This window comes from Enhydra lutris, unplaced genomic scaffold, assembly GCF_002288905.1.
Source record: "Enhydra lutris kenyoni isolate GAN:26980312 unplaced genomic scaffold, ASM228890v2 scaffoldscaffold25, whole genome shotgun sequence".
Classification (NCBI taxonomy): domain Eukaryota; kingdom Metazoa; phylum Chordata; class Mammalia; order Carnivora; family Mustelidae; genus Enhydra; species Enhydra lutris.
The window spans coordinates 17,980,647-18,007,003 of record NW_019154109.1 but is presented as its reverse complement, the minus strand read 5'-3'; the positions used below and the strand labels follow the sequence as shown (position 1 = coordinate 18,007,003).

The 26,357-nt window shown below is 36.6% G+C and overlaps 1 protein-coding gene across 1 annotated transcript in view; it reads left to right on the top strand.

The window, feature by feature from the left end:
* Positions 1-26,357, top strand: part of LOC111151119 (usherin) — a 680,307-nt gene that overhangs the window by 499,117 nt on the left and 154,833 nt on the right. Inside the window, exons 49-50 of the mRNA XM_022508904.1 lie at positions 10,094-10,315; positions 20,649-20,872. Coding sequence (XP_022364612.1) covers positions 10,094-10,315; positions 20,649-20,872 — 446 coding nt within the window. The remainder of the gene's footprint in view (positions 1-10,093; positions 10,316-20,648; positions 20,873-26,357) is intronic.

The window sequence follows — 26,357 nt, the reverse complement described above, 5'->3', positions numbered from 1 at the left end:
AAATAGATGAGATGGGCATGTTCTGTTGTTTTCTTTCCTGTTGTTTAGACTAGTGGACCATACCAGGCTTTTCTCTAATTCTAACATAGAACTAAATAATAGTGGTTTTATTACCAAGTCTCGTGAAAATTTTTGATATTATGATTTGCAGTGAACTGTTGAAACTGAGAAAATATTCTCTGTCCCTTAACATTGATGAAAAATCATTGGTTGAATCCATCACGTCTGTTAACTCTTAGATTTGCTTTTCACCCTTCTCAATCCTAACACAAGTGTCAGATTTCAAGCTAAGAAAACAATCTAATTAAAAGAAAAAATTCCGAGGTTCCTGGATGGCTCAGTCAGTTGAGCGTCTTGACTCTTGGTTTTGGCTCAGGTTATGATCTCAAGGTTGTAGGATCAGGCCCTGCGTTGGGCTCCATGCTCAGCACTGGAGTCTGCTTAAGACTCTCTCCTTCTTCCTGGGCCCCTCCCTGCCCTTGTAGTCTCTCCCTCTTTCTAAAAAAAAAAAAAGAAAAAAAAAAAAATTCAAATAAACTTCACTCTTTTTTCCTAAAGATAAAATAAGCCATGAAAGTCCAAAAGTCATTTATTGACATTATACAAAACTTTTTAATAAGTAATTTTTGAAGCAAGAGTTTTCAAAACCTTCATGATCTGTATATGACACATGCTCATTCAAACCTCAAACATTTCAATAACTTCCAAACTGTTGCGCATGGTCCATATCTGGATTCCTTTTAAGTAGTTCATTTTTCACAGTATTAGAATGCCTACCGTAGTGTCAAGGAAAAAAAAAAATGCAATCTCATGGGATAATCAAAGAGAGTGTTTTGCTGCAATCATTAATTTCAATGTACCTAAATGAAGAGATTATACTGTGACCTCTATCCTCAGCCAATGGTCTTTGTTAACTACTTTAACACTGTTTACATCAAGAAAGAAAGCATAGTGACCCCAAACCATCTTGTATCTAAATGCAATTAAAATTCAATCAGTACTCTGTCAGTTCCAGGCTAAGATGGATATAGGCATTTTGATATTTATAGATAAGTCTGAAATATTAGTTAATAATATTTACTTCGTATTTTTCTCACAACTTTCCTTTATAGCACTCTACAACAAAGAGTGGCAGAGGAAAGAATGCTATTCCACTCCCCTTTTTTTATAAATATGCTAATGACCTCAAGCTAAATGTTAATGTGGGTCATTCTTTGATAAGAATAACAATTAACTGTGAAGACTGCAATGTAGCTTTTAGAGAGAAAACATTTTCAAGCCTGTCGTGGAATAGATTCATTTTGAGAGGTTAATGAGAAGGTGACTGATCCTTGTATCTTACATCTAATAGACCTTTTTTGAGGGAAAAAAGATCAGTTTTGGTTCTCATTGATATAATCCACATCTCTTTTTATAAAGCATTTTCTTCTGTCAGTGACTGAATAAGAAAATATCTAAGCTAATTAATATTTGTTATCCTCAAAACTGGCTTTAAAAAATGTTGGTTTTCCCCAATATATATATTTTCCAATACACACACACACACACACACACACACACACACACACACACACTATGTTTCTTCTAAACCCACAGTTGTCCTAAATGATATTTAACTAACTATGCTGCCCCTCTACCATGTGGTTTGTTATGTTAAAGTTTGCCAAGAAGATACACTGCTCTCTGGCTGTGAAGATTTAAAAAATATGGCAACCACATTTGAGACCAAGTTTCAAAATCCTTTTACCCAGAGGAATGTAACAAGTACAATAACTTTACTGTTCACAATAAGGTCTTTCCTCCTTTTTTGGCCTCTAGTAGAAGAAAAAATTAGAATTTCCTTCTGCTTATGCATACCATGTTTTAGGATCCTTTCACTCTCTCTCTTTGACAAATAAATAAGTAAATTCCTTAGGAAGGAAGGAAGGAAGAAAAGAAGGAAGGAAGGATAGAGGAAGAAAGAAAGAAAGAGGAAGGGAGGAAGGAAGGAAGAAAAGGGATGCCTGGATGGCTCAATCTATTAAGCATCTGCTTTGGGCTCAAATCATGATCACACATGATCCCATGTCCTGGGATGGAGTCCTGTATTGGGCTCCTTGCTCAGCGAAACCCTGCTTCTCCCTCTGCCTGCTGCTCCCCCTGCTTGTGCTCTCTCTCTCTCTCTCTCTCTCTGACAAATAAGTAAAATCTTAAAAAAAAAAAAAAAAAGTCCTTTTAAAGACTGTCAACTAAGCCAACTATCCCCTACATTCCAGGATTTCGTACGTTGAGAGAAAACGGATTATGCCCTGACCCCACTCCTCGGTAATTTCCCTAGAGAAATGAAAACGTGTGTTTACACAAAAACCTGCTCACAAGTGTTTATAGCAGTTCTACTCATAATTGCCCAAAACCAGAAATAGCTCAAATGTCCCTCAGTGGGTAAAGGAACAAACTGTGGTGTATCCACACAAAGGAATACTACCCAGGAATCAAAAGGAACAAACTACTAATAAATACCAGAAAGATAGTATGCTGAGTGAAAGGAGCCAGTCTTGGGGCTCCTGGGTGGCTCAGTCCAGTAAGCATCTGCCTTCAGCTCAGGTCATAACCCCGGGGTCCTGAGATCAAGCCAGACATCAGGCTCCCTGCTCAGTGGACAGGCTGCTTCTCCCACTTCCTCTGCTGCTACCCCTGCTTGTGCTCGCACTCTGTCAAATAATAAATAAAATCTGAAAGAAAGAAAGAAAAAGAAAGAAAGAAAGAAAGAAAGAAAGAAAGAAAGAAAAAAAAAGAAGAGGGAGGGAGGGAGAGAGGGAGGAAGGAAGGAAGAAAAGGAAAGGAAAGGAAAAAAGAGAAGAGAAGAGAAAAGAAAGGAAAGGGAAAGGAAAAGGAAGAAGGCAGGCTCAAAATTATGTCCTGGGAGATTCCATTTATATGACATGTGAAAGGACAAGCTGTGGCGATGGGGAACAAATCGGTGGTTGCCAATGGTGATGGGTGAGAGGAGCTCGTGACTGAAAGAATAGTATGGAGTTTTGGGGGATGATGAAACTCATCTGTATCCTAATTGTATCTTTATGTTAAAATTCATAGAATTATGCATCACCCCAATAGGTCAATTTTAAATGGGTGATTTTTTTAATAAAAAAAGTGTTGAAGTCATATGCCTTAGAATCTATTTATTCTATAAATAGGAAAAGTAAGACATAGGAACAAGATCAAGTCACTCCGTTAGTGGAGACTGAAATTTGTATGATTAAAAATTAGATTGATCCATTAGAGATACTGTATTATATAATAATGTGATGACTTCATACATGTAATTTAATATGCTTTTCTGGCATGTTGGTAGAGCAGAAAGAAAGAAAATTTATCTCCATTAAAATTACATTGAAAATTCCTATTTAAAGAAAGCAAGCAAAAATGTCCCAGTTAGAGACTAAGGTCGTTATTTCAGGTAATAATGTATATGATCATATTCTAATAAAAGAAAATTCCGTATAGGGGCTTGCTGGTTTGATGCTGAGTAACTAGTGGATAAAAATGACAGACTTTGGAGTCAAACTGCCTGGCTTCACATCTCGTTTCTTTCACTTATTAGTTGTTTGACCTTCATTAGGTTATTTAAACTAAGTAATATTAGTGGGAAACTTATGTCTCTGATTTATCTGACTTCTGGAATTAGAACCCCCAAAGCTTTCATGTGCAAATAGAAGGAAAGGTTGATAAGAATTAGGGAGCATTAGAGTACATGAGGTTAAGAGGCATCCTGTAGGTGACAAGAGATAGTCTCTTATGAATTATTTTAGAGCAAAGACTCAGGTGTGTCCATTTTCATCCAATTCTGTTAAAGGGCAACCAGTTCATAAAAACTAAGAATCAAATGTCTAATGGACATTGAGATCCTATGAGCCCAGGAATCCTCATTGATTCTTGTTGATTCTAAGAGACCAAGCAATCCTTTATCTAAGCTGGGTTTCAGCAATTGACTAGGGAAGTCACAAATAGCTTCCAACCTTTAAAGAGAAAGAGACTTTCTATTTTGCATGACCTCACAGTTTCAAATCCAGACCCTAGGAAGTACACTTTGTTCTGAAAACACAGATGCTTGGAAACTATGTCATTTCCGTGCTACCACTGTCAACAAATACAGAGAATCAATTTGTCAAGCTTTCACAGGAACATAACGGAAGATCATCCACACATTGTGTAAGAGTGGTGTTTTAAAGCGGAACCCAAGTATCTTTAGTGTATTAGTTTCCTAGGGCTCCTGTAACAAATTACCAGAAACGTGGTGGCTTAAAACAACACAATTTTATTACCTGACATTTCTCATGGTCAGAAGTTCTAAATGGGTCTCAATGGGCCAGAAATAGTGTATCAAGCCAGACTGCCTTAAAGAATCCTTTTCCAACTTGTAGAGGCTGCCCACATTCCTTGCCTAGGGCCCTCCTACCATCTTCCAGCCTTGCGATAGTAGTCAGTCCTTTCTCACATAGCATTATCAAGCTCAATTCCATCATGCTATTTTAATCCCCTTTTGCCATTAACATAACATATTCGCAGATTCCAGAGATTAGTACATGGACATCTCTGGGAGGTCATATTCTGCTTATCACTCTAATGCTATGGTAAAATAATTATGAAAATTAAAGTGGCATTTCTGTAAACTCTTGGGGCATAATTATCCCAAGTGAATAAAAAAAGATACTGGGAGTGTGAATGCAAGAGTATATGAAAAACTGCTACCCATAGATCTATTACTCTAAGCAACTGTCTCAGGGACTGGAGAGAGGATGGTATTAAGTTGGGAACTATGGGAAGTGAGGAAGCACAAATTTGTTAATGGCCCTTAAATCTTGGACAAAGTAGTATACAAGTGATTTATTTTTTGGATGGAATGAATAAGATATTATAAGGATTACAATAGGGAATAAGAAGTCTTTTCTGGAGTTATGTGGGTACAAAGGACCTGATTTTCTTCAACAACCACCATTTGTTTTTTAGTGAATTTTTAGCCAGTTTCAAGAAGGACATAGTCAGATTTGTAGAGACCTTTAAGGGTTTAGCCTCTTCTATGAATCCCATATCTAAACTCTCCTTGCCCCAGTGACTGTTGAAGACAGATTCAAAGTCTGAGATGTAGATCATGGAGTCATCAGGAATTAGGTAGTTAGCCTGTGCCATCATCACATTATAGGCTGGGGATTCTGGTGGGAGTTCAAGAAACAGGCTTATGTATACACATTTAGTACTAGCATCCCATTAACAAAGCAGATCTCCTCCGATCAAATGCACCAGAGTGGAAAAAATACAAAGTTAGCAGAAAAGTATGTTGGTTAAAGAGAAGACAAAGACAAAGGGAGAGTCTGGAATGTATTTGAAATGTCTACCTCTGAGACAGGTTATTCCTAGGAAGGAATGATAGAAACATAGTAGAATTTATAATAGTGTAACCCCAATATCAATTAGATATGAAAACTTCAGTTTCTACCACTGCATGAAAAGTTCTCTTTTTTTTGTGGTAAAAGCAGTTATGGATTGACCAGAGCAGCTGCTTTCACAGAAAGAGGTTCTTGTGCCAGCCAGTGTTTGTCTTTTTCCTTTTTTGATTCTTTCTAGCTAAAGTAGAGCAAATGCTCTTCCAGTGTCCCTTTTCCTTACAAATTGACATTCATCTTTGTGTAGACTAGACATGGATATGTCCTTGTTCTTCCTTTATTTAATTGCTTAATCTGAAAATCTATTAATTTGATCCATTTTTTTCTTTTTTTGTGAGCCAAAGTATCTTCTAAGTGCTCATCAAGTTCTTCTAATTTAGAGAGAAGACATTGTCTACTATCCTATCTTCTGATTTCCAAGGAATTATTGAAATCTTGACTTCCATTGAGAACAGAGTATTCCTAATGGTAGCTAAGTGGTCTCTGAAACTAGGCATGGAATTATGTTTCCCCTGTTTATGGAACTGGACTTTTTTATTGTAGTAAAGTATATATAACAAAATTTATAATTTTCACCATTTTAGGTGCGTATTTCAGCAGCACTGAGTATATTCACATGGTTATGCAATCACCACCACCACCATTTCCAGAACATTTTATCTTCCCAAACTGAAACTCTGTTTCCATTAAACATTAACTCCCTGTTGTCCCTAGCCCCTGGCCCCTGACAACGACCATTCTATTTTCTGTCTCTATAAATCTGACTACTCTGCGTACTTCATATACACTTCATATACACTCATATACACTTAATATGTTTTCAGGGTTCATCTGTATTCTAAAACATGTGAGAATTTCTTTTGTCTTTCAGACTGAATAACATTCCATAGTATGGATATACCACGTTTTCTTTGTCCATTCATCTACTGATGAATATTTGGATTGTTTCCACCTTATGACTTTTGTGAACAATACTGCTATAAACATTGGTGTACAAATAGCTGTTTGAGTCCTGATTTGCATATATTTTTTTTAACTTTATAGTCAGAGGTGAAATTCCTGGATCATAAGAAAATTCTGTGTGAAATTTCTTGAGGAACTGCCTTAGTGTTTTTCACAGAAGCTATACTATATTATATTCCCCACAACAATGTGCAAGTTTATTATATGCAGAAGACCCAATTTCTCTACTTCCTTGGTAACATATTATTTTCTGTTTATTTTATAACAGCTGTTCGTTCTGACTATGAAGTAGTATCTCATAGTGATTTTGATATGCATTTTCTTAATAATTAAAAATATTCAACATCTTTCCATATGATTAGTGGCCATCTGTACATCTTCTTTGGAGAAATATCTATATGAGTCTTCTAGCCATTTTTTTTAATGGGTTGTTTGTGTTTTCGTTGCTGAGTCACAGGAATTCTTTGGAAATTTTGGGTGTTTGTCCCTTATCAGTTATATAACTTACAAATATTTTCTCCTATGGTTTGCCTTTTTATACAGTCAGTAATGTCTTTTGATGCATAACACTTTTAAATTTTGATGAGGTGCAAAACATCTATTTTTCTTTTGTTGCCTTGTACTTTTGATGTCATAATCAATAAATTATTGCCAAGTCCAATGTCTTGAAGATTTCCCCTTATGTTTCTTCTAAGAATTTTGTAATTTTATCTTTACATTCAGGTCTTTGGTCCATATTGAATTAATTTTTGTACATGATATAAGGTAAGGGTTCAACTTCATTCTTTTGCATGTGAATATTGATTTTTCCAAGGACCATTTGTTGAAAAGATAGTCCTTTCATCATTGAATGGTCTTGACACCCTTGTTGAAAATTATTTGTTTTTTTTGTAGTTTCATTTCTAGGCTCTCTATTCTATTCCGTCAGTCTGTATGTCTGTCTTTGTACCAGGACCACTTCATTTTGATTATTAATTGTATCTTTGTAGTATTGATTGTATCTTTATAGTAAGTTTTGAAATGAGGAAGTGTGAGACCTCCAACTTTGTTCTTTTTCAAAATTGTTTTGGCTATTTGGGGTCCTTGAGATTCCATTGCAACTTGGGGATAGATTTTCTATTTATGCAAAAAATATTGTTGGGATTTTGATAGAGATTGCATTGAATCTGTAGATCACTTTGGGTAGTATTGACATCTTAACAGTATCATCTTCTGATCCATGAACATGGGATGTCAAATTTATTTGTGTCTTTTTTAATTTCTTTCATCAACATTTTGTAGTTTTCAGTGTTCAAGTCTTCCACCTTCTTGGTTAAGCTTATTCTTAAGTATTTTTTAAACTATTGTAAATGGAATTACTTTTTTAAAAAAATTTCCTCTTCAGATTGTTCATGTTTAGTGTATAGAAACACTAATTTTTACATGTTGGTTTTATATCCTGCAACTTTGTTGAATTCTTTTATTAGTCTTAACAGGTTTCTTGTGGAATCTTTAGGGTTTTCTACATATAAAATTGCATTGCTATAAACAGAGATAATTTTACTCCTTCCTTTTTGGTTGGGATGTTCCTAATTTCTTTTTCTTGTCTAATTGCTCTGGCTATAAGTCCCAATATTATGTTGAATAGAAGTGGCAAAAGCTGACAGCCTTGTCTTCCTGATCTTAAGAGAAAAACTTTCACTGTTGATTATAATGTTAGCTGTGGGTTTTTCATATATGCTCTGTTTTGTGTTGTGGTAGTTTCCTTCTATACCTAGTTTATTTAATGTTTTTGTAATAGAATAGTGTTGAATTTTGTCAAGTGTTTTTTCTACGTCATTTGAGGTAATCTTGTGTTTTTCTTTATTCATTCTGTTAATATGGCATATCACACTGACTTTCATGTACTGAACCATCTTTGCATTCTTTCCAGGAATAAATCCCACTTGGTTATGTTGGATAATCATTTAAATATGCTCTTTAATTCAGTTTGCTAGCATTTTGTTAGGATTTTTACATCAATTTTCATAAGGGATATTGGTCTGTAGTTTTTGCTTTGTTTTTTCTTAAATTGTCTTGTCTGGTTTTGGTATCAGGGTAAAGCTGACCTCATAAATTTTGTTAGGAAGTATTTATTCCTCTTTAGTTTCTTAGAAGAGTTTGAGAAGGATTAGTATCAATTCTTTAAATGTTTGGTAAAATTCACCAGTGAAACCATCTGGTCTAGAGTTTTTCTTTGTTGGGAGGTTTCTAATAAGTGATTCAATCTTGTTAATAGTTATAGGTCTATTCAAAATTTCTATTTCTTCATGATTCAGTCTTTTAGGTTGTGTATTTCTAGTAATTTGTACATTTCATCTACTAGAATGGATTTTTGACCAATGAATATGGATAAGAAAGACTTCAAGGATACCTGCTAGGCATTCTTGTTCCTATTTTTTATATTCTTTACATATGTATCCATAGAAAAATATTACCCCATATTTTTAATATCATTTTGGTAAGCAATTCATGTTGTTTTTACTAACCAAGCTTTAGAATATTTCGACCTCACGCATAGATAAAGCATCAGGAAGTCCAGGACCATAAGTTCCTAAGGGAATCCTAATTTTTTTAGTGAATTTGAGTCTTCCTTTTCTTAAGGTTTGGCAAGTCATTAACTAGATTATGTAAATCTTATCTGGACCATGGTTTAGAGCTTTAACACCTGCCAGAGGCTGGTCAGTGTACTTATAGACCTTATAAGATAAAATGAAGGAATATTGTCCAGGGAGAAAGATATATTTTAAAGGGTGACATGAAGAGAGGAGGATCTGTTGAAGACACAGAAAAAAGAAGAGTGAGGCAAGAGGGAAGAGAAAGTCGGGGTCCAAGGGTTCAGAAAAGAGGTCAACTGAGAGTTAGGTCATGAGCTAGAGAGAAGAAGTACAGTTTTAATTTTAGATCCACCAAGTTGTTAGTAGTCCTTTCCAAGGTATCCTTAAAAGATGAAATTATTTTTTTTTTTTGTCCTTTAGAGTTGTTCTGTCTTTTAGAGCATCTTCCTACCCCCACAAATGCTGCCTATTGACATTTATAAAATTTAAACTTTGATACCATGGCACTAGGCAAAAGACTATCTTATTCTTGTTTCAAGTTTCCCAGAATATCATGTAAAGGGAGTGTGTGGGTGCAACTACATTAGTGAAATTCAGTGTCTGCCACAGCCCAGCAAAGTACTGATGTGCTGACTTGAATATAGTATTTTTATCTCCTCTCTTTTAATTGATCTTCACATTGAAAGTATTTTGTTTGCTTAAATGATTATAAATTGGTTAAAAAAACATAATCTAAGGGATCCAACTTTTAGGTTAATTTCTGAATCCACTCCACTTTCCAAAAAAATACATGACATAGATAGAAAAGTATTTGTGGACAAACTTTTTTGTAATGTTACTTAATCACGTTACCAGACCTAATGTACAAATTTCTTAGGGGTGAGAGAGGAAATAGGTAACATAGCGTTACTTCTAAGTTACCACCTGTATATATGAGTAGATACATGTTTATACATCTTTAATACAAAAATTATTAAGTTGTATTGAAATTTTGCAACTCCAAAATGACAGCATTCTTTCTAATAATTCCATCAACCACTTGGCATCTGCAATATGACTGATAAAATTTCATTGTGAGTCAAAGCATATTTTTTTAACTATGCAATGATTGTTATTGTCCTAAATTGACAGGTGAAGTATGTTGTCCAGATGAACAGCACAATCGGGTTTCCACTGGCATCGGTGACTCCTGCTGTGGCAGAATGCCTTACTCCTCCTCAGGAAACCAGATTTGCTGTGCTGGGAGGCTTCATGATGGCTATGGCCAGCAGTGCTGTGGGGGACAGATTGTGAGCAAAGATTTAGAATGCTGTGGTGGAGAAGAAGAGGGCATGGCATACAGCCGCCTTCCAGGTAAGAAGCTCTTGTCTACCTTTCAGGGTGGAGAATCTGAGAAACAGGGAGTTTGAAAATCTTGCCCTAGATATAAAGCAAATAAGGAGTTAAAGCTCATGTTAATTATCTCAAATGCAAAATTTAAGTACATATTATATCACAAATAAAAATGTAAATTCACATTTTCTATGTTCATGTGATGCATTTAATTAAAACAGATTGAAATGCTTTCCTCTTGAAAAGTGTCATATCCACTGTAAACAAAAACAAAAACACACATGAATGCATTGATTCTGGATCAAGAGAATATTTCCTAGCAAATACAAACATTATGCAAAATTATTATTGATGACACTATGTCAATTATTTTGCTCTGTTATTCTTTTTTGGCTATTAATTTAACACTATTTTTTAAAGTTTTCATTTATTTATTTATTTGACAGAGAGAGCATGAGCACAAGTGGGGGGAGCAACAGTCAGAGGGAGAAGGAGAAGCAGGCTCCTCACTGAGTGGGGAGCCGGATACAGGGCAGACGCTTAATAACTGAGCCACCCAGGGACCCCGTAAATTAACACTAATTGTAAGAATAATCATTATCATTGATGGAGTACTTACCTATCAGCCCGGTACTATGCCCAATGTTTTATACATTATTACCTCAATTAGTCTCTTTTTTCTATTAATCCTTATAACTATCTTACTAGATAGATACTATTATTGTTTACATTTTAAAAATGAGGAAACTGAGGCATAGAGATTAGACAGTGTCCAAGATCACATGGTAGTCAAATACAGATTTTAGAGTGCCTGAAAGTTATACAATTTGGGGTACCCTTTTTAAGGAAAGAAAATGAAATGATTAAGAAGACAAAATATAAAAATAATATTTACTTAGAAGGAGACACTAAATTATAAAAATTACAAATCAAAGAAAGGAAATCTAGCAAATTCCACCAACATAAAAATAGTTATGTTTGGATTCTATAACTTCTGACATCCCTCTTTTCTCCTCCTGACACATTTAACTTACATCTTTGATCACCACTTCATGGAACGATGGTTTTGTACCATTTAGCTCTAGAAAGACAACTCATTTTTCCTGTCATGCGATTAATTAAAACATTTTTAATTATTTCAAGTTTTGGAAAGTGGCTTTAAGCTTCAATATTTATTATTATTGTAATTTTATGTAAATATTTACGATTATTGTCAAATTTGGAGAAATATCTACCAAGGATCTTTATAAGATTTAAGGGCATTTTAAGTTTTCTTGTCTTAAGGTGATTTGCAGTGACTCATCTTAAATATTTGTTGAACTGACAATATCATTAACCAGTTTTTCATGGCTATCCTTATTATATGATTGAATTTGAGTTGTACGTTATCATGATGTCACTATTTTATCTACACATCAGCAAAAGTATAAATTTTTCCAATATATTTATGAGTTACCTATCTTCATAATTTGTAATAATTTATGCTTCAATCTTAGATCTGTCATTTTCTTTTAATAGTTTACTACCTTTGTTATAATTTAAAATTTATTTTGTTATAATTCTCTTCTCGATGGCAGACTATTTCAAGTGATTCTGTTGTTCAGTTTTACAACTTTTGTTTCATATTTCTGTCTGAGCTTTCTCTTTCTTTAAAGCTTCCCTTTACATGTATCCAACTTAGGAGTCTGTAATTTCTCACATTCCTTATCTTCCCAAATTGCAGTTAAAATAACCTATTCAAGCCTTAATGACTTTTTTATAGAAGTGACAGAAGTCATATAAACATAGCTACTGAACCCAGACTTAATATTTCCCCAAATCCACTTCCTCTTAGTTAGATTTCAAAAATGTACATGATCACTCTCCTATTTTAATCAATACAAGGATACATAAGACAGAAGACAAGTTTAAGGGGAAAGAGACAAAGACCATAACAAATTGTAGTTAAACATTATACATTTGCTAATTTTATAAAAATATGTAACTGTGCCTACCATGAAGGGGGCTCTTGTAAACAAAACCTGAAATTCAAGCTTCATCAGCTTCAGGGTAAATCTGCTTGTGTAACCTGCAAGTGTTGGAATTCCAGCCCTTCTCTGAGCATTATTTCAGGACATCATTGTATCTTGATGCAGATGAACTATGAATTTCCTGTTGTTTTTCTATAATTTCTTCTTTTTAAAAAATACCATCAAAGTGTTACCCATAATATCAGTAATAGTAATTTTTGTACTGTTATTGTTAAATACCGTATTTTTTCACACCTTCTCTTCTATGTAAAGTTCTGATGAAAATTGCTAAGAAGAACACTTCAAGAACAAGACTAATCAATCAAAACAATTTTAAAAGTTATCAGTCCTAGGATTGAATCCTAGATTCAGGATTCAATCCTGAATCTTGTGCCTTAACAAGAATACTAGACTCTCAGTATTTTCATAACCCTTAAGTACATAAGAAATGCTTAATTATATTATTCACAACTAAATTTCAGTATTCCCAGTATGGGAAAGATTTTTCTCCTTTTTTGAGCTGAAAAATACCTGATTTCTAGTTTTTCATTTTATCTTTGGACAACCATCAAGTGTGTTTCCAAGGCATTTACTATTCTATAAAGTTATAAATCACCCATCTGGATCCACACTATATGCACCTATGCATTCTTTTTTTTTTAATTTAATTATATTTTTTCAGTGTTCCAAGATTCATTGTTTATATACCACACCCAGTGCTCCATGCAATACATGCCCTCCTTAATACCCACCACCAGGCTCACCCATCTATGCATTCTTTTTTAATCGAACCCAGAAGGACATATTTAGAGGAAGATATTAATATACATACTGTCAAACTATTTGCTAGTCCCATGTGATTTGTTGATCTGCATCAACTGTCCAGAAAATCGTGATGATGGATAGTTGCCCTATATACAACAGAATTAGGTTTCAATTAGGACACTTACATTGACCATTCCCCCTCCAATTTAAGGATTTCCTCCAATACATGGCACAGGACTCCTGGATCTTCAGTATAAGGTAGCAAGAGAGTTGACTTTGCCAGGTAAAACCGAGAAACAAAACCAAAAAGTAACTTGCCAAGCTCTTTTAAAATGAATGATGCATTAAATCATATGATACACAGGAGTTCAGTGGAGACACATAGTCCTTGCAAAAAATTTCCCCATGGGGGCACCTGGGTGGCTCGGTGTATTAAAGCCTATGCCTTCAGCTCAGGTCCTGATCCCAGGGTCCTGGGATCAAGCCTTGCGTCGGGCTCTCTGCTTGGCAGGGAGCCTGCTTCCCATCCTCTCTCTCTCAGCCTGCCTCTCTGCCTACTTGTGTTCTCTGTCAAATAGATAAGAGCTTTAAAAAAAAAAAAAAAAAAGTCCCCATGAATTGTAGCCTTAAGAAGTTAGTGTTCTAAAGATAACTGAAGTCCAGTCAAGGAATCCAGCCTGGTCACGTGTCTCCTAGACACTGCTTACCGGCTAAAATATGTACACAGTAGTCAGGAGACAAGATACAACTACAGCAAAAAGTAAACAACATTCTGTGTTCACTATTTGCAAAGCAGAGTTTTATGTACCTTGTATACATCCGCACATTTATAACACACTTAAACCTTGCATCAACCCTATGACGTAAGTACTAGTCTCTCCAATTTCGAGATGAGGAAATGGAGGCATTTCTCACAAAAGTGAGAAACCATCCCCAGAATAAGTAGCAAGTGGCTGCCTTACTTCCAGTAACATTAATTGCTATTATAAACGAAACCCCCAAATTCGTAAAGGCTCAAATACAACAGGGGTTTACTTTTTCTTATATAATAGCACTGAGATATGAGCCGATCTGTAGGTGAACTCTCTTTCCTAGTTATGAGCTACCTGTTGAACTGCTAGATTCTGTAGTCACCTGGGAGTTGTATCTATTTCTGCAGCCAGAAGGGGAAAAGAGCATGGAATAACATGTGTCTGAGTTCTTTTTTTATTTGCAGGTCTAGGAATAGCAAATATTTTAATTAACATTTCACTGAACTAGAACTGAGCTATATGTCGACGCCTAAATGCAAGGGAGGCTAAGAGATTTGCCTGTGAATTCTTGCCACTGTGGCTAAGCAAGAGGTCTAACTGCATCCAAACGGTGATAGAGTCCATGCTCTTAACGTCTTTGATCTCTCTGATAGTTGGAGGAGCATCAGATACTCTCCCACCCAAGCCATAGCAGTGTACGTCAGGTCTACTAAGCAGGACCAATATAGTAAACTATCAGGTTGCAAACATTTTCAGGAAGACTGGGAAAAAAAAGAGGCATTATAAACTCTCCCTTTGACAACATACCTAATGTATGCCAAAGTTAGAAGATAGGGTACGACATATGAGTGCTAAGCCCTGAGACAGTGACTTTTAAAGAATGATCTGGGACTTCTAAGGGTCAGACTCTTGGCAGAGAGATGTTTGCAGGTGGTCTGTGAGATCAAAATGACTTTCATAATAATGCTAACCTATTATATGCCTTTTTCAAACTCATTCTCTCATGAGTATACAGTGGAGTTTTTCAGCGGTTACATGGTATGTGATATTGCAACAATTGGATGCAGAAGCAGGTATGAAAAGTTAATTCCTTCTGGTAAGCCAGACATTAGAGAGGCTTTGCAAAAATGCAAAACAATGTCATTCTTCTCACTCACTCTTCTTAGTTTGGAAAATGTATTTATTTTTCATAAATATTTTATTTATTATTATTTAAATGAATTAATGAATACATATTTCAAAAACTTTTGTTTTAGGCTCTAACCCAGTATTTATCAACAGATATAACTGACATAAACAAAAGCTATTTGGAGTCCTCGATTATTTGTAAAAGTGTAAAGGGGTCCTCAGACCAAACTTTGTAAATCACTGCTCTAAGGCGTGGTTATTAGGTATACTAGAAAATCATGGCACTTAATTAGTTACCCTGTGCTATAATTAACCAGTTGAGTATCTCCTCTTTTAGATGAGTAGCTAAAATTACATCCCCTAAAGACAGAACAATGGATGCCAGGTTTGGGGGATGCAAAAGCATTGCCCCCTCCATACCATAATGAGTCAGAGTCTTAACATAACAACAAAAATGTCTCATTTTAACATCTGTTCATCTGTTGCCTTTTTTTAGTCAATTGCCATATTCCTTCCTTTGATAAAAATGTATTGTGCAGTGACTACGCTCAATACACTATTCTTGGTGCTTGCGATTGTAAAAATCACTGATTCCATTTTTATCCTTAAGGACTTATAATCTAATCAAAGAGGAAAGACCCTATAAGGTTAAACACAGTCCATCAGAGAGGGATGAACACAAGTATATTCTTAAGACTGAGAGATCACTGCAGTCAAGGTGATTGGAAAAAGCTAAACCATTAGATTGGAACCTCAAATAATGAGCAAGATTTTGAGATGTGTAGATGGAAGAAGGACATTTCAGCCAAAGGGCATAACTTGAGCCAAAGTGTGAAATTGGCAATCTGTGAAGCATGTCTAAGTAGTAGTGAGCTGTTGGGTTTGTTGGAGGGATACACTGTGTGCAAGGAAATAGAGGAACAGAGGTCTGAGTAGGCAAAAGGATCTGAACGTTACTAAGTAACCAGGGAAGGGTCAATGTGATGATAAGAACTGCGACTTAAGGCAACAAATTATTTTGGTGGCAAATGAATGTGAAGAAGAAGGAAAGATAAATCAGAACACTATTGCCAAAAAATAAAACGTACCTGTTTTAAGAGATGAAGTAGAGGTAACTCTCTATTAGGACAATGCCTCCTAATATTTCAGGGGCTATACACTCCTTAAGAATCTTTGAAAAGTTACAAAGCCTCACTGCCACTACTACGCAGAAGTTTGCTTGCAATTTCATATACCCTTGAAGCCCATCCTTGGAACCCAACTTCAGAATCACTTCTTATGACCTCACTGTGATTTTCCACGCTTGTCAAATATTTCTTAAGCAAATTGCAACATTACACAGCTCCAGTGAATCAAGATTCACTCTCGAGTTTCTCACGACATTCTGCAATTCTGCCAAGGCTGGTAATCATGGTGGACATTAGGAATGATACTTTTTAAAAGGAAAAGACCCTCTTTTTATTCTCTTGACCTTCCTGCAGGTTTCAGTGAAAATAGAAACATTCCACCTGTCTTTTTCCTCTCACTGCTGCTGCTCCCTCCTGTCGCCCCTAATGACTGTGACCTCAGTGACCTTCCAGAATATCCATATGGTCCTTTTTCTCCTCAACCTAGCAACACCATACCTGCTACACGAGGGTTTGGATCTCATAATATTGTTCCTAAGCCTGGCCTCTCTCACTGTCTGGCATTGTGTGCCTGCCGTAAGACCGGGCTGGCTCGTAAAACATCTCTTTATGTACTTTATTACTTAAACTCTTTTATTTGCCTGCAGGAGCCCTTTAACAAAATCACATTGAATTGACTTTCTCACACCAAATCAAATCTCCCTGGTCCCAGTTCAGTTGTCTTTGTCAATATGTATTTTATAAATGGAGTGAATTAACAGATGCTGTTGGAACAGAAGTGCTGGGGTAGCGTTTATGTTTTTACTGCTCTCTCTGGGCAGATGAGTTGTGTAGGAGTGTTATACAGGTATCTCGGGATGAAAGTCACGCTCATCATTGCGGTGGATATGTATTCTTAACCATTTTCTTTGGATGTATTTTAAACCTCTTTATTACTCTTTTTATTCTTAGTGTTTGCTTGTATGGTTTTGTCATTGATGCCACTAATCTTGGATTGGACTTGACTGTATCTTTTAGCATAAAGAGATGAACATTAAAGTCTCCCTACCATTCAAAGAGACCAGGATTTTTTGTTACCCCTGAGAAACCGATGAAGCCATACCTTTGGGACGTATTGCCTGATTTCTATTATAAAGGTTGTCCATGCAGCCTTGGATAGGAAAATCTGTGTTGGAACTGCTTTGTAATAGAATACTGAGTTTCCATTTCCAGGAGTCGAACTTCTGCAGTACGATTGACTACCGCTATTTGGTATAGAAGACAGGATCTGGAAACTTTGCAAAGAGAGAAATATAGCACAGAAATCCATCATGAAAGAACTGTACTAAAGAATATTTTCCAGAAAGATTTCCGTGTGACATAAGAATTTTTGAAAGGTGTAATGTAGGAAAAAAAACACATCTCAACAATTTGGGGAGCATGTTTGTTCTACCCTTTCTTTGTCAGTTTTGTGGTGGTAGCCATGGGGCCATCTACTGGTGGAGACAAGTATGCATCTCTTTTCTTTCATATTCTGCCACCAATTTTATAAGTTTGTCCTAAGAATGACTAATCACAAAACTTTTTTTCAGTCTTATAGGCCTAAAATATAGTCCCTTGGCTTAAAATGTCCCCACGATCAGTCCCAGAGTTGCACATTAATTTGTCATGTTCTAGACTGTGTTCTTTCCTACTTTACTGTTTTTATCTCAAAAGCATGATTCATAATTCTTGGCCTTTTTTTTTTTCCTAGAAAAATGGAACGCCTGTTTTACAGAATTAACAGTTTAGAAATTCATCAGGACTATATGTTTATAAATGCTTTCCTTGTCAGCCCTGGCCATTAAATGAGTGTTAGTAACATATTGAAACTATTCATGGTACTGTGAGTAAAAGATTCTTTCCTTCACTGTTTTCTCAGTTGTATCCAATAAAATGGAAGCTATCTGTTGGATATATATTCTTTGGGGAAGATAAAATATATTGCAGTTTGATATCAAAAATAAATATCTAGTAGCTCTATGTGTACTGTATCACTTTGGTAACATCTGTCCAAAAAGCATCTTCACCTTTGTACAAATTTAAAGGACAGCCTCTGGAAAAATAGATCGATCCATCAACAATAGATCGATCTATGACCTGTTTTGTTTTTCTTTTGGCATATTTAAAATTGTGCATTCTACGTGTCAGAGTTCAAAAGTCAAGTGCTACATGTGATAAATTAGGCAGGGGTCAAAAGTTATTGCAATGCAGTTTCAGAAGATTGTCTGTCTCTGAATTTGCAGCTCATTCATGCTGAAGTGATGCACTATGGGAATTAGTACCAAACTCTGCTCTGCAACATCTGCTCTCCCTAAGTGAGTTAGTGCACGTCAGACATCTTTATGTCAGAATATTGCAGTGATGGATGCAGTCTTCAGAAAATGCTGCATAAAAATCTGGTGTGCCGTTCTGGCCATTAAGTGAAATTACTATTTAAATTAATGGCACTGTCACAGTTTATCTGTGCAAAGAATGAACGCTGATTAGGGTATTAAGTAATTAGCAATTTATCACACTGGAACAAGGTTGATAATAATTAAAGAAGTAATGGTTTACCAAAGAAACTAGAAAGGGAGTCACTTCTTGTTATGAGAGTGGAATCTTGGCTGAAAATTTTAATTCAGTGAAACAAAGATGAAGAAGCTCTTTGTGAAAGAAAGCAGCCTTTTTTTTTTTCCTAGTGTAAAAACAGTTCATTATCAAAATTTTAGTTGACCTGTCAAAAGTCCCTCAGAGCGATCAGATGACTGATTAGGAGTTTTGAATTAGGTCAATGTCTGCATTTTTATTTTATACTTAAAGCATGGTGAAACCACCAAGTAACTTGGGAGTAGAAGGGGAGAATGTATTCTGCTCCCTAAAGGGCCAGTTTTCAGTTTTCAGATTGCTCTTTAAAATGGAAACATGAATTATTTTAAGAAAACTGCTAGAGAAAAAATGACGGCAAAAAGCCCAAGGTTGTATTTAAATGTCTGATCAGAAGGCAGCAGGAAAAAAAAAATGTCCAAACAATACAAAACTTGAAGCTCTAGATTTGTGTGACATGTCAGTTTTACCATTTTATCATAATCAAAACTCAGATTGCAATGATAGCTCTGCTGTGTGTATTTATGTGAAAAAACAATCTTTCCTGGAAATGTTAAAACAATGAAATTTATTAATAAAGCACCAAAGAAAACAGTTTACTTTTAAACCAATTACTTTGAACATTCACCACACTTAGATGGCATGCAGAAATTGAGTTATGATCAATATACATCATCTTAAAATATTGGGAGATATTTTTTTTAAAGTGGAAAGATCAGTGAGAGAATTCTTTGGAGTCCTGTGTGTCTAAACATCTTTCTTAAGGTATGTACCAAGCCAGTGTCTACTTTCGATAATTTTTTTAAATAAAAAGCACTTAAAACTCGCTGGTCTATTATTAGGAGTGTCTTTCATAATGTAGGTGTTTGTACAGGACCAGAACAAACAATTCAGGACCCCAGGGCACTTTGAAGTTGAGGTTCTTTATGTTATCAGTCAGGACTAATAATAAATAAACAAAATTCTAATTAAAATAAATCATTCATCACACTGTGCTGCTTTATCACTGGATATAAATTCCGATATAATAGCACTGTGACATAGGGTGTAGTCACCTTAATTTCAGGCTTAATCTGACTCTAGAGTATTGTTTATTTATTCAGGCTTGTATGTCTAAATTTCTGTTGTATCTCTTCTATGGCAAGATCTAAATGATGTGAACACAGGCAGTTAAACTGAATTTGGTGCAAGAAAGGGGGTTCGTTGGTATGAAAGGCACACATGTCTTTCCTCAACAAGTGGGGCATCAATGTGCCCCCTTACAGGGTCTTTGTGTCCCTGCCTCCAACCTCTCATCCATGTCCAGGGATGGTTCCAGAACACAGTGCTGCTCAAAAAACAGTGGCCAAATTGTTCACCTGATCGGTGAGCAGGCTCAGATGGTTTTGAAGAAACCTATCTCGTGAAGAAAGAATGGTTACCATTGCTGCTGGATTCACAAGAAGCAAATACGTGCACCCTCGACAAAGCCAGGCAAAAACTCGTACGACTCCTACCACAGCATCTCCAATGACAGGATGGTCCTACCTCTCTCTCTCCTGTTCAGGCTCTCATCCAAGAGTGCCTCGGTGACCTTTTCTCCCTTGCAGATTTCTAGAGCTTTCCTCTGATCCCCTGGACTTTATCCCTTTTCCTGCAAGACGATATTATCATCCCAAAGTGGGCAGGTGATTCTCGTGACGGAAATCAGAACTTTTTTTTATGGAGCTCGGGAGAAGTCTGGCCCCACTGAATGGTTTTAGAACCCTTCCTCCTGAGTGTTCTTTACCTAATTTGTGTCTAGTGCTCTTGGTAGAAGGACCCTCACTGCACATTTAAATCACCTTGGTAAGGAAATGCTACCGTAGGTATTGTACCATTTCAGCAACTGCCTGAGTCTGACATTTTTATACCAAACTTTATAGCAGTCTCCGTTTTCTTCCTTTTTTTTTATTTCATATTCATAAATAACACTTTATTGTTGCAGGGATGTTCTGTTGTGGGCAGGATTATGTGAATATGTCAGATACCATATGCTGCTCAGCTTCCAGTGGAGAGTCTAAAGCACATGTTAAAAAGAATGACCCAGTGCCAGTAAAATGCTGTGAGACTGAACTTATTCCAAAGAGCCAGAAATGCTGTAATGGGGTTGGATATAATCCTTTGAAATATGTTTGCTCTGACAAGATTTCAACTGGAATGATGATGAAGGTAATTGATAGAAAACCTCTCAGAGGTGCTGATTTGACAATGGAAAGAGAAATACATTGTTCATAACTATTTTTTCTAAAATAGGAATATAAAAACTCCTGTGTGCATTATTCATTTTCACATTACATCCATATTAATACCAAATGAGTTCACGGTGATTGATGTTATTGCAATGAATTCTAAAGGAATTAATAATGATTAGCTGTTCTCAGGAAGCTTTACCCAGCACTCCAGATCAGTGCAGGACCGAAAGTCTGTGCCAAAAGGGCCAGCACTTGTCAGCTGGGACCTCTGCGTCATGCCATTTTATGTCCATGGGTGCTGGGGATGGAAACGGAGAGAGAGCCTGTCTTCTCCCCTCAGAGCCTCTAACCATAATCCAACAGTTCCCTTTGATAGAGACTTTAAGATCCAGCAAATTCATTCGTGCTTATATCCTATTCCTTGAGACAGCAGAAGATCAGCAAATGCCTGCCACCCATGAAAGTGAACAGGCCTCTGAGTGTACCATTTGTTTGGATGTTGAGATGCTTCACAGACTGACATGTCATGTTTTGTTAGCATTAAACTTGACCCAGGGCTCCAGAAACCTATCAGTTTAAAGAATGGATTGTGGACTTCGAAAAATCAGACACCCTCCTCTGTTCTGTAGCAATCCTCTATTAGGAGATGGTTGCAAAAGGGTGTTTGGGTCATAGAGCATGGAAGGGCTCTCGCCAACCGACGCAACTGTACAGTCATTGTGTAGACGCCATACACGTGGGATGTAAAGTAAGTCTCGAGATTGTTAGGGTCCCAGCAAGCACTTTGCAACAATTAAGACAATTCATAAAGTTGTTAAAGAGAATAAGTACTTTATGAAGTGAATAATCATACAAAATACCCTTCAAAAATAGTTTTTCATCTACAAATTTTTTTTTAGCAATTGGTCTGACCTACACACAACTTTAAAATAGCCTATTCCAGGGATGCCTGGGTGGCTCAGTCAGTTAAGTGTCTGCCTTCAGCTCAGGTCATGATCTCTGGGTCCTGGGATTGAGTCCCGCATCGGGCTCCTTGTTCAGGGGGGAGTCTGCTTCTCTCTCTGCCTCTGCCTGCTGTGCCCCCTGCATGTTCTCTCTCTCTCTCTGGCAAATAAATAAATAAAATCTTAAATAAATAGCCAATTCTATGAAGTCTATCCAACACTATGCACCCACAGGTCAGTTTTTTCACAAGTTTGGACTAAGAAATTTTTCTGAAATACAGAGTCTTAAAAAGCTGGTGATGTTGCAAGAACATGACTTTTTTTTTTTTTAAGATTTTGTTTATTTGAGAGAAAGAGAATGGAGAGTGAAAGCAGTGGGGGCGGGGAGGGGGAGAAGGAGAGGTAGAAGCAGACTGCCTGCTGAGCATGGAACATGATAGGGGGCTCCGTTGCAGGACCCCAAGATCATGACTTGAGCTAAAGGCAGATGCTTAACTGACTGAGCCACTGAGGTGCTTTGCAAGGACATGTCTTTAAAATGACCAGATAAGAAGCATCTAAGTAGAAAACTCTAAAAGGGGCACTCATATTTGAAAAATGAAGATCGAAAACCTGTTTGTCTTAAAAATGACACCACTGCTCACAACTATTTGCTTCATTTCTGCTCACTCACATTTGTTTCTTAGGCGTCTCATTTTGGTTCCAGGAAGATGTAGCTTCTGTGATGCAAGGACAATGTTCAGGCTATACCCATGATCTTTTAAATTGACTTAACTTGGCTTTAGGAAGGCCAATTAACAGTCATATCAAATATTCATATTTAAATTATTATTATTAGGACAATATTTCTGAATGCCAAATCAAGCAGTAGGTAAAGGTAAAGTTCAAGCTATGGATCGCATTTTGTTTCCTGAAGACCTCTTTCCTGGAGACTTCTATCACCTACTCCAATCAGGACTAGACCACTGTGGAATTTCTCCCCCTGCAAGTCCTCTCTAACTGTGGGTTTGGGAATCCCTTTTACTTCTCTCCCTGTGTTGGTATCCCTGTGTTCTCTATCCAAGGGTCCCCTTTTCTTGCCTTATTGCCTTCTTTTGGAGAAATATAATTTGGGGTATAGGTGCGTAAGAGGTAAAATTTTTGAGAGCTTGACATTTGAAATGATCATTTTTCGAGCCTCCCACTGGATTGATAGCTTGGCTAGGTAAACAATGCAAGGTTAAAAATTATTTCCACTGAGGATTTTGACATCATGTCTGCATTTTTAAACTTTCATTGCTCTTCTGATTCCTGTTTCTTCCTAGATACCCATGTTGTTTTTCCTATGAAAGTTTTGAAGAGATTCTTTTTATTCTGTTTTTCTAAAATTTCATTAAAAAATTAAAAAAAATAAAATTTCATGACAGCATGTCTCTTTGGGGATGATATTATTATTATTATTCATGAAGCTGTACTTTTTGTGGATTTTTTCAGTGTGAAATCTCATGACCTTTAGTTCTGGAGAATGGTATTTTATTATTTCTTTGATAATTTGCTCTCTTGTTAATCTCTGTTTTTACTGATTAGTTTGGTGTTAGACTTTCCATCTTTTCTTTATATTTCTTAACTGTTGATTAGTTAACTCTTCATCTTTTTCAACACGATCAGATTTTGCCTTAGCTTCATCTTCCAACCTTTGTATTAATTGATTGATTTTATTTAGCTCTCATATTTTTTATTTTCTATTTTTTAGGTTCTTTTTTTTATTTTAGTTTTTCAGGGTTCTTTCGTTTTTGCTGGCTGTTCTTTGTTCATGCATCCCACTGTTGTTCCATTCCATTTTTTTATCATTCTGGAAATACTAATCCCATTGTTTATTGTTTCCTGGTTGTTGTTTATTTGCATTTTTCCTTGAATTGTCTCATTTGCTTGATACTATTTTAGTTTTCTTCTTTGCCTTGTTTTGTTTCTGCTCCCTTCAGTTCTTTTCTCTCTGTTTTTAAATCTGTTCTTTCCTTTAGAGGCTGAGTGAGAGCTCATTGCACGGACGCATCCGTTAGTGGGGAGCGGACAGTAGCCCCATCATGAGGCAGGATGGTTTTGTGTCAGGGAGTCACATTACCAAGAACCCTTAGAAGATCTGCTTTATTAACTATCCTTAATAATGCATCCTAGATCAGGATGAGACATATGCTTGGCTGAGAGCATATAGGGAATCAGTAGGAAAGGGCCCTGGGATTCTCACTGTGCAATATGCACACTTGTATTTGGTTTTCCCACTCTGGCTGCTGGCCTGTATCTTCCAGTTGACTCTCTCTGTTCCTTTTAATTTCACCAAATCTTCTCTAAGCTCTATCTCGTTTGTAACCCTTTACCAAAATGCAGCTAGGAACAACACAAACCTATTGCTAATGTTCTTGATTATAACCTCCTTCCTTAGGGCTATGATCTCGGTAGCACTGGCTTACTTTGACAGTTATCCCAGGTCATGAAATCAAATATTTAGCCACAGCATAACAGAGTTCCCCAACTTTCCAAACCCCAGTATGTATTTCTTTGCCACTGCCCACCTAAAAGTTAAGCCAACGCCATGAGATTTAGGACTTTAACGTTGTCATTAAGACAATATCCAACTTCAAAGTTCTAATATATGTTTTAGCTAGGACATGCTAGACTACGCTAAAATAAAAACAAGTGCACTCACATATGAAATGGGTCAATAGAATAAAATTTTTAAAAAACAGTTTTTCACATTGCAATCCAGTGTGAGTTAGGCAGCTCTCCTCCAAGGAATGTGTCAGGGGCCCAATCCCTTCCATCTGGTGGGGCTTCACACACGACCCTCACATTGCAATGGGAAAGAGGAGAGAGTGGATGATTACACATGTTTGAGTCTCACCTACAAGCAAAAATGAATCCTTCCTATAGAGTAAGCACATGGACATTTCTAGTCATGTGCCTTTTCCTACTCAGCTGGACTTGCAAATCTAGTATCCCTGGGGAGAAAAGACAAAATGGACATTACTGGGCACATGGTATTGTCTCTGCCACATTCATCCAGTTCCTAGCTTCCAAAAATGTTTGGGCTGTCCTGTGGCTATTAGTTCCCTTCCTGTTTCCTTGGACTTTCTCTGTTCTCTTACGGTCATCTCATTGGGCTTCACGAGGACATGAAGCTAAGTGCAGGTGTTTGATTCACTATATTCAAATGGAAATCCTACTGTAGCTTTCTGAAGCAGATTTACTTTGACAGCTTTTGGGTTGGGAGAATAATTTTACGTATACGAGGTAAGAGAGTTTGAATGTAGATCAATTTTAAACAGCAAAAAATTATTTTCAATACATTATGCCATCTACGGTGCCTGGGTGTCTCGGTCGGTTGAACATCCAACTCTTGGTTTCGGTTCAAGTCATGATGTTAAGATCGTGAGATGGAGCCCCAGGCCAGGCTCCCTGCTCAGTGCATTCTGCCTGAGATACCTTCTCCTCCTCCCCCCCACACCTGCTCCTTCCCCTGCTCCTGCTCTCTCTCTCTAAAATTAATTAATTAATTAATTAAGCCGCCTATGGAAAGGAAAGATGAAGGAAAGTTTTGCATTCCAAAATTGTTGCCTTATTCATATCTCCTATAATCTGGGATGATGAAATATTTCATTTTCTGACATTAGAACACACTTGTACTTACCAATAACTATAAAAAGTCCAGAGATTCATCAGAGGAAAGGTTTACAAATGTAAATAATAATAACTATAATGAGAGTTCATGAAATATGTAGATTTTTTTAAAACTTAGACAAGGAAAACTTCTTAGAAGTCCAACTTGTCCTACAGCACAAAAGTGCAGATTCTCAAATATCTCATTATTTTCTCTAAAGCTCCATTAGAAAAGTGTCAAAGTAACAATAGTAAAATAATTCCTCCTGCTCTTTTTTATACTTAAATTATATTTATAATCGGGGTGCTTGGGTGGCTCGGTGGGTTAAATTATATATACTATCATCTTATATAGTTATATCTAAGTGTAAGGTATTTACAGGTGTTATCTCATTTGATGCACATAACAAACCTTCATGGTAAATGTAATTTCCGTTTTCTGACGGAAGGAGCTGAGGCTTCGAGAGTGTACGTGACGTGCTCAAGGTCACAGAAGTAGAAGTGGCAAGACAAGACTCCAAATCCAAATCTATATCATCCACACCAGAACTGCTTTCTAGTATACGCACCACCTCCACTTGTTTTCACAAGTCTTGAGACATTTATTCGTGAGCTAAGTGGAAGAAAATCTCATTTTCATCTTGTAGAAACCTGCCCCATGTACATCTAAATGTAAATTTTTAAAAGACTTGTTTATTTATTTTAGAGAGAGAGAGAACACATGTGTGTTGTGGGGGAGGGGCAGGGGGAGAGAAGCTCCTGCAGACTCCCTGCTGAGCACAGAGCCCCACGCAGGGCTGGATCCCACAGCCCATGAGATCAGGACCCATGAGATCATGAACTGAGCTGAAACCATGAGTCTGATGTTCGACCAGCTAAGTCACC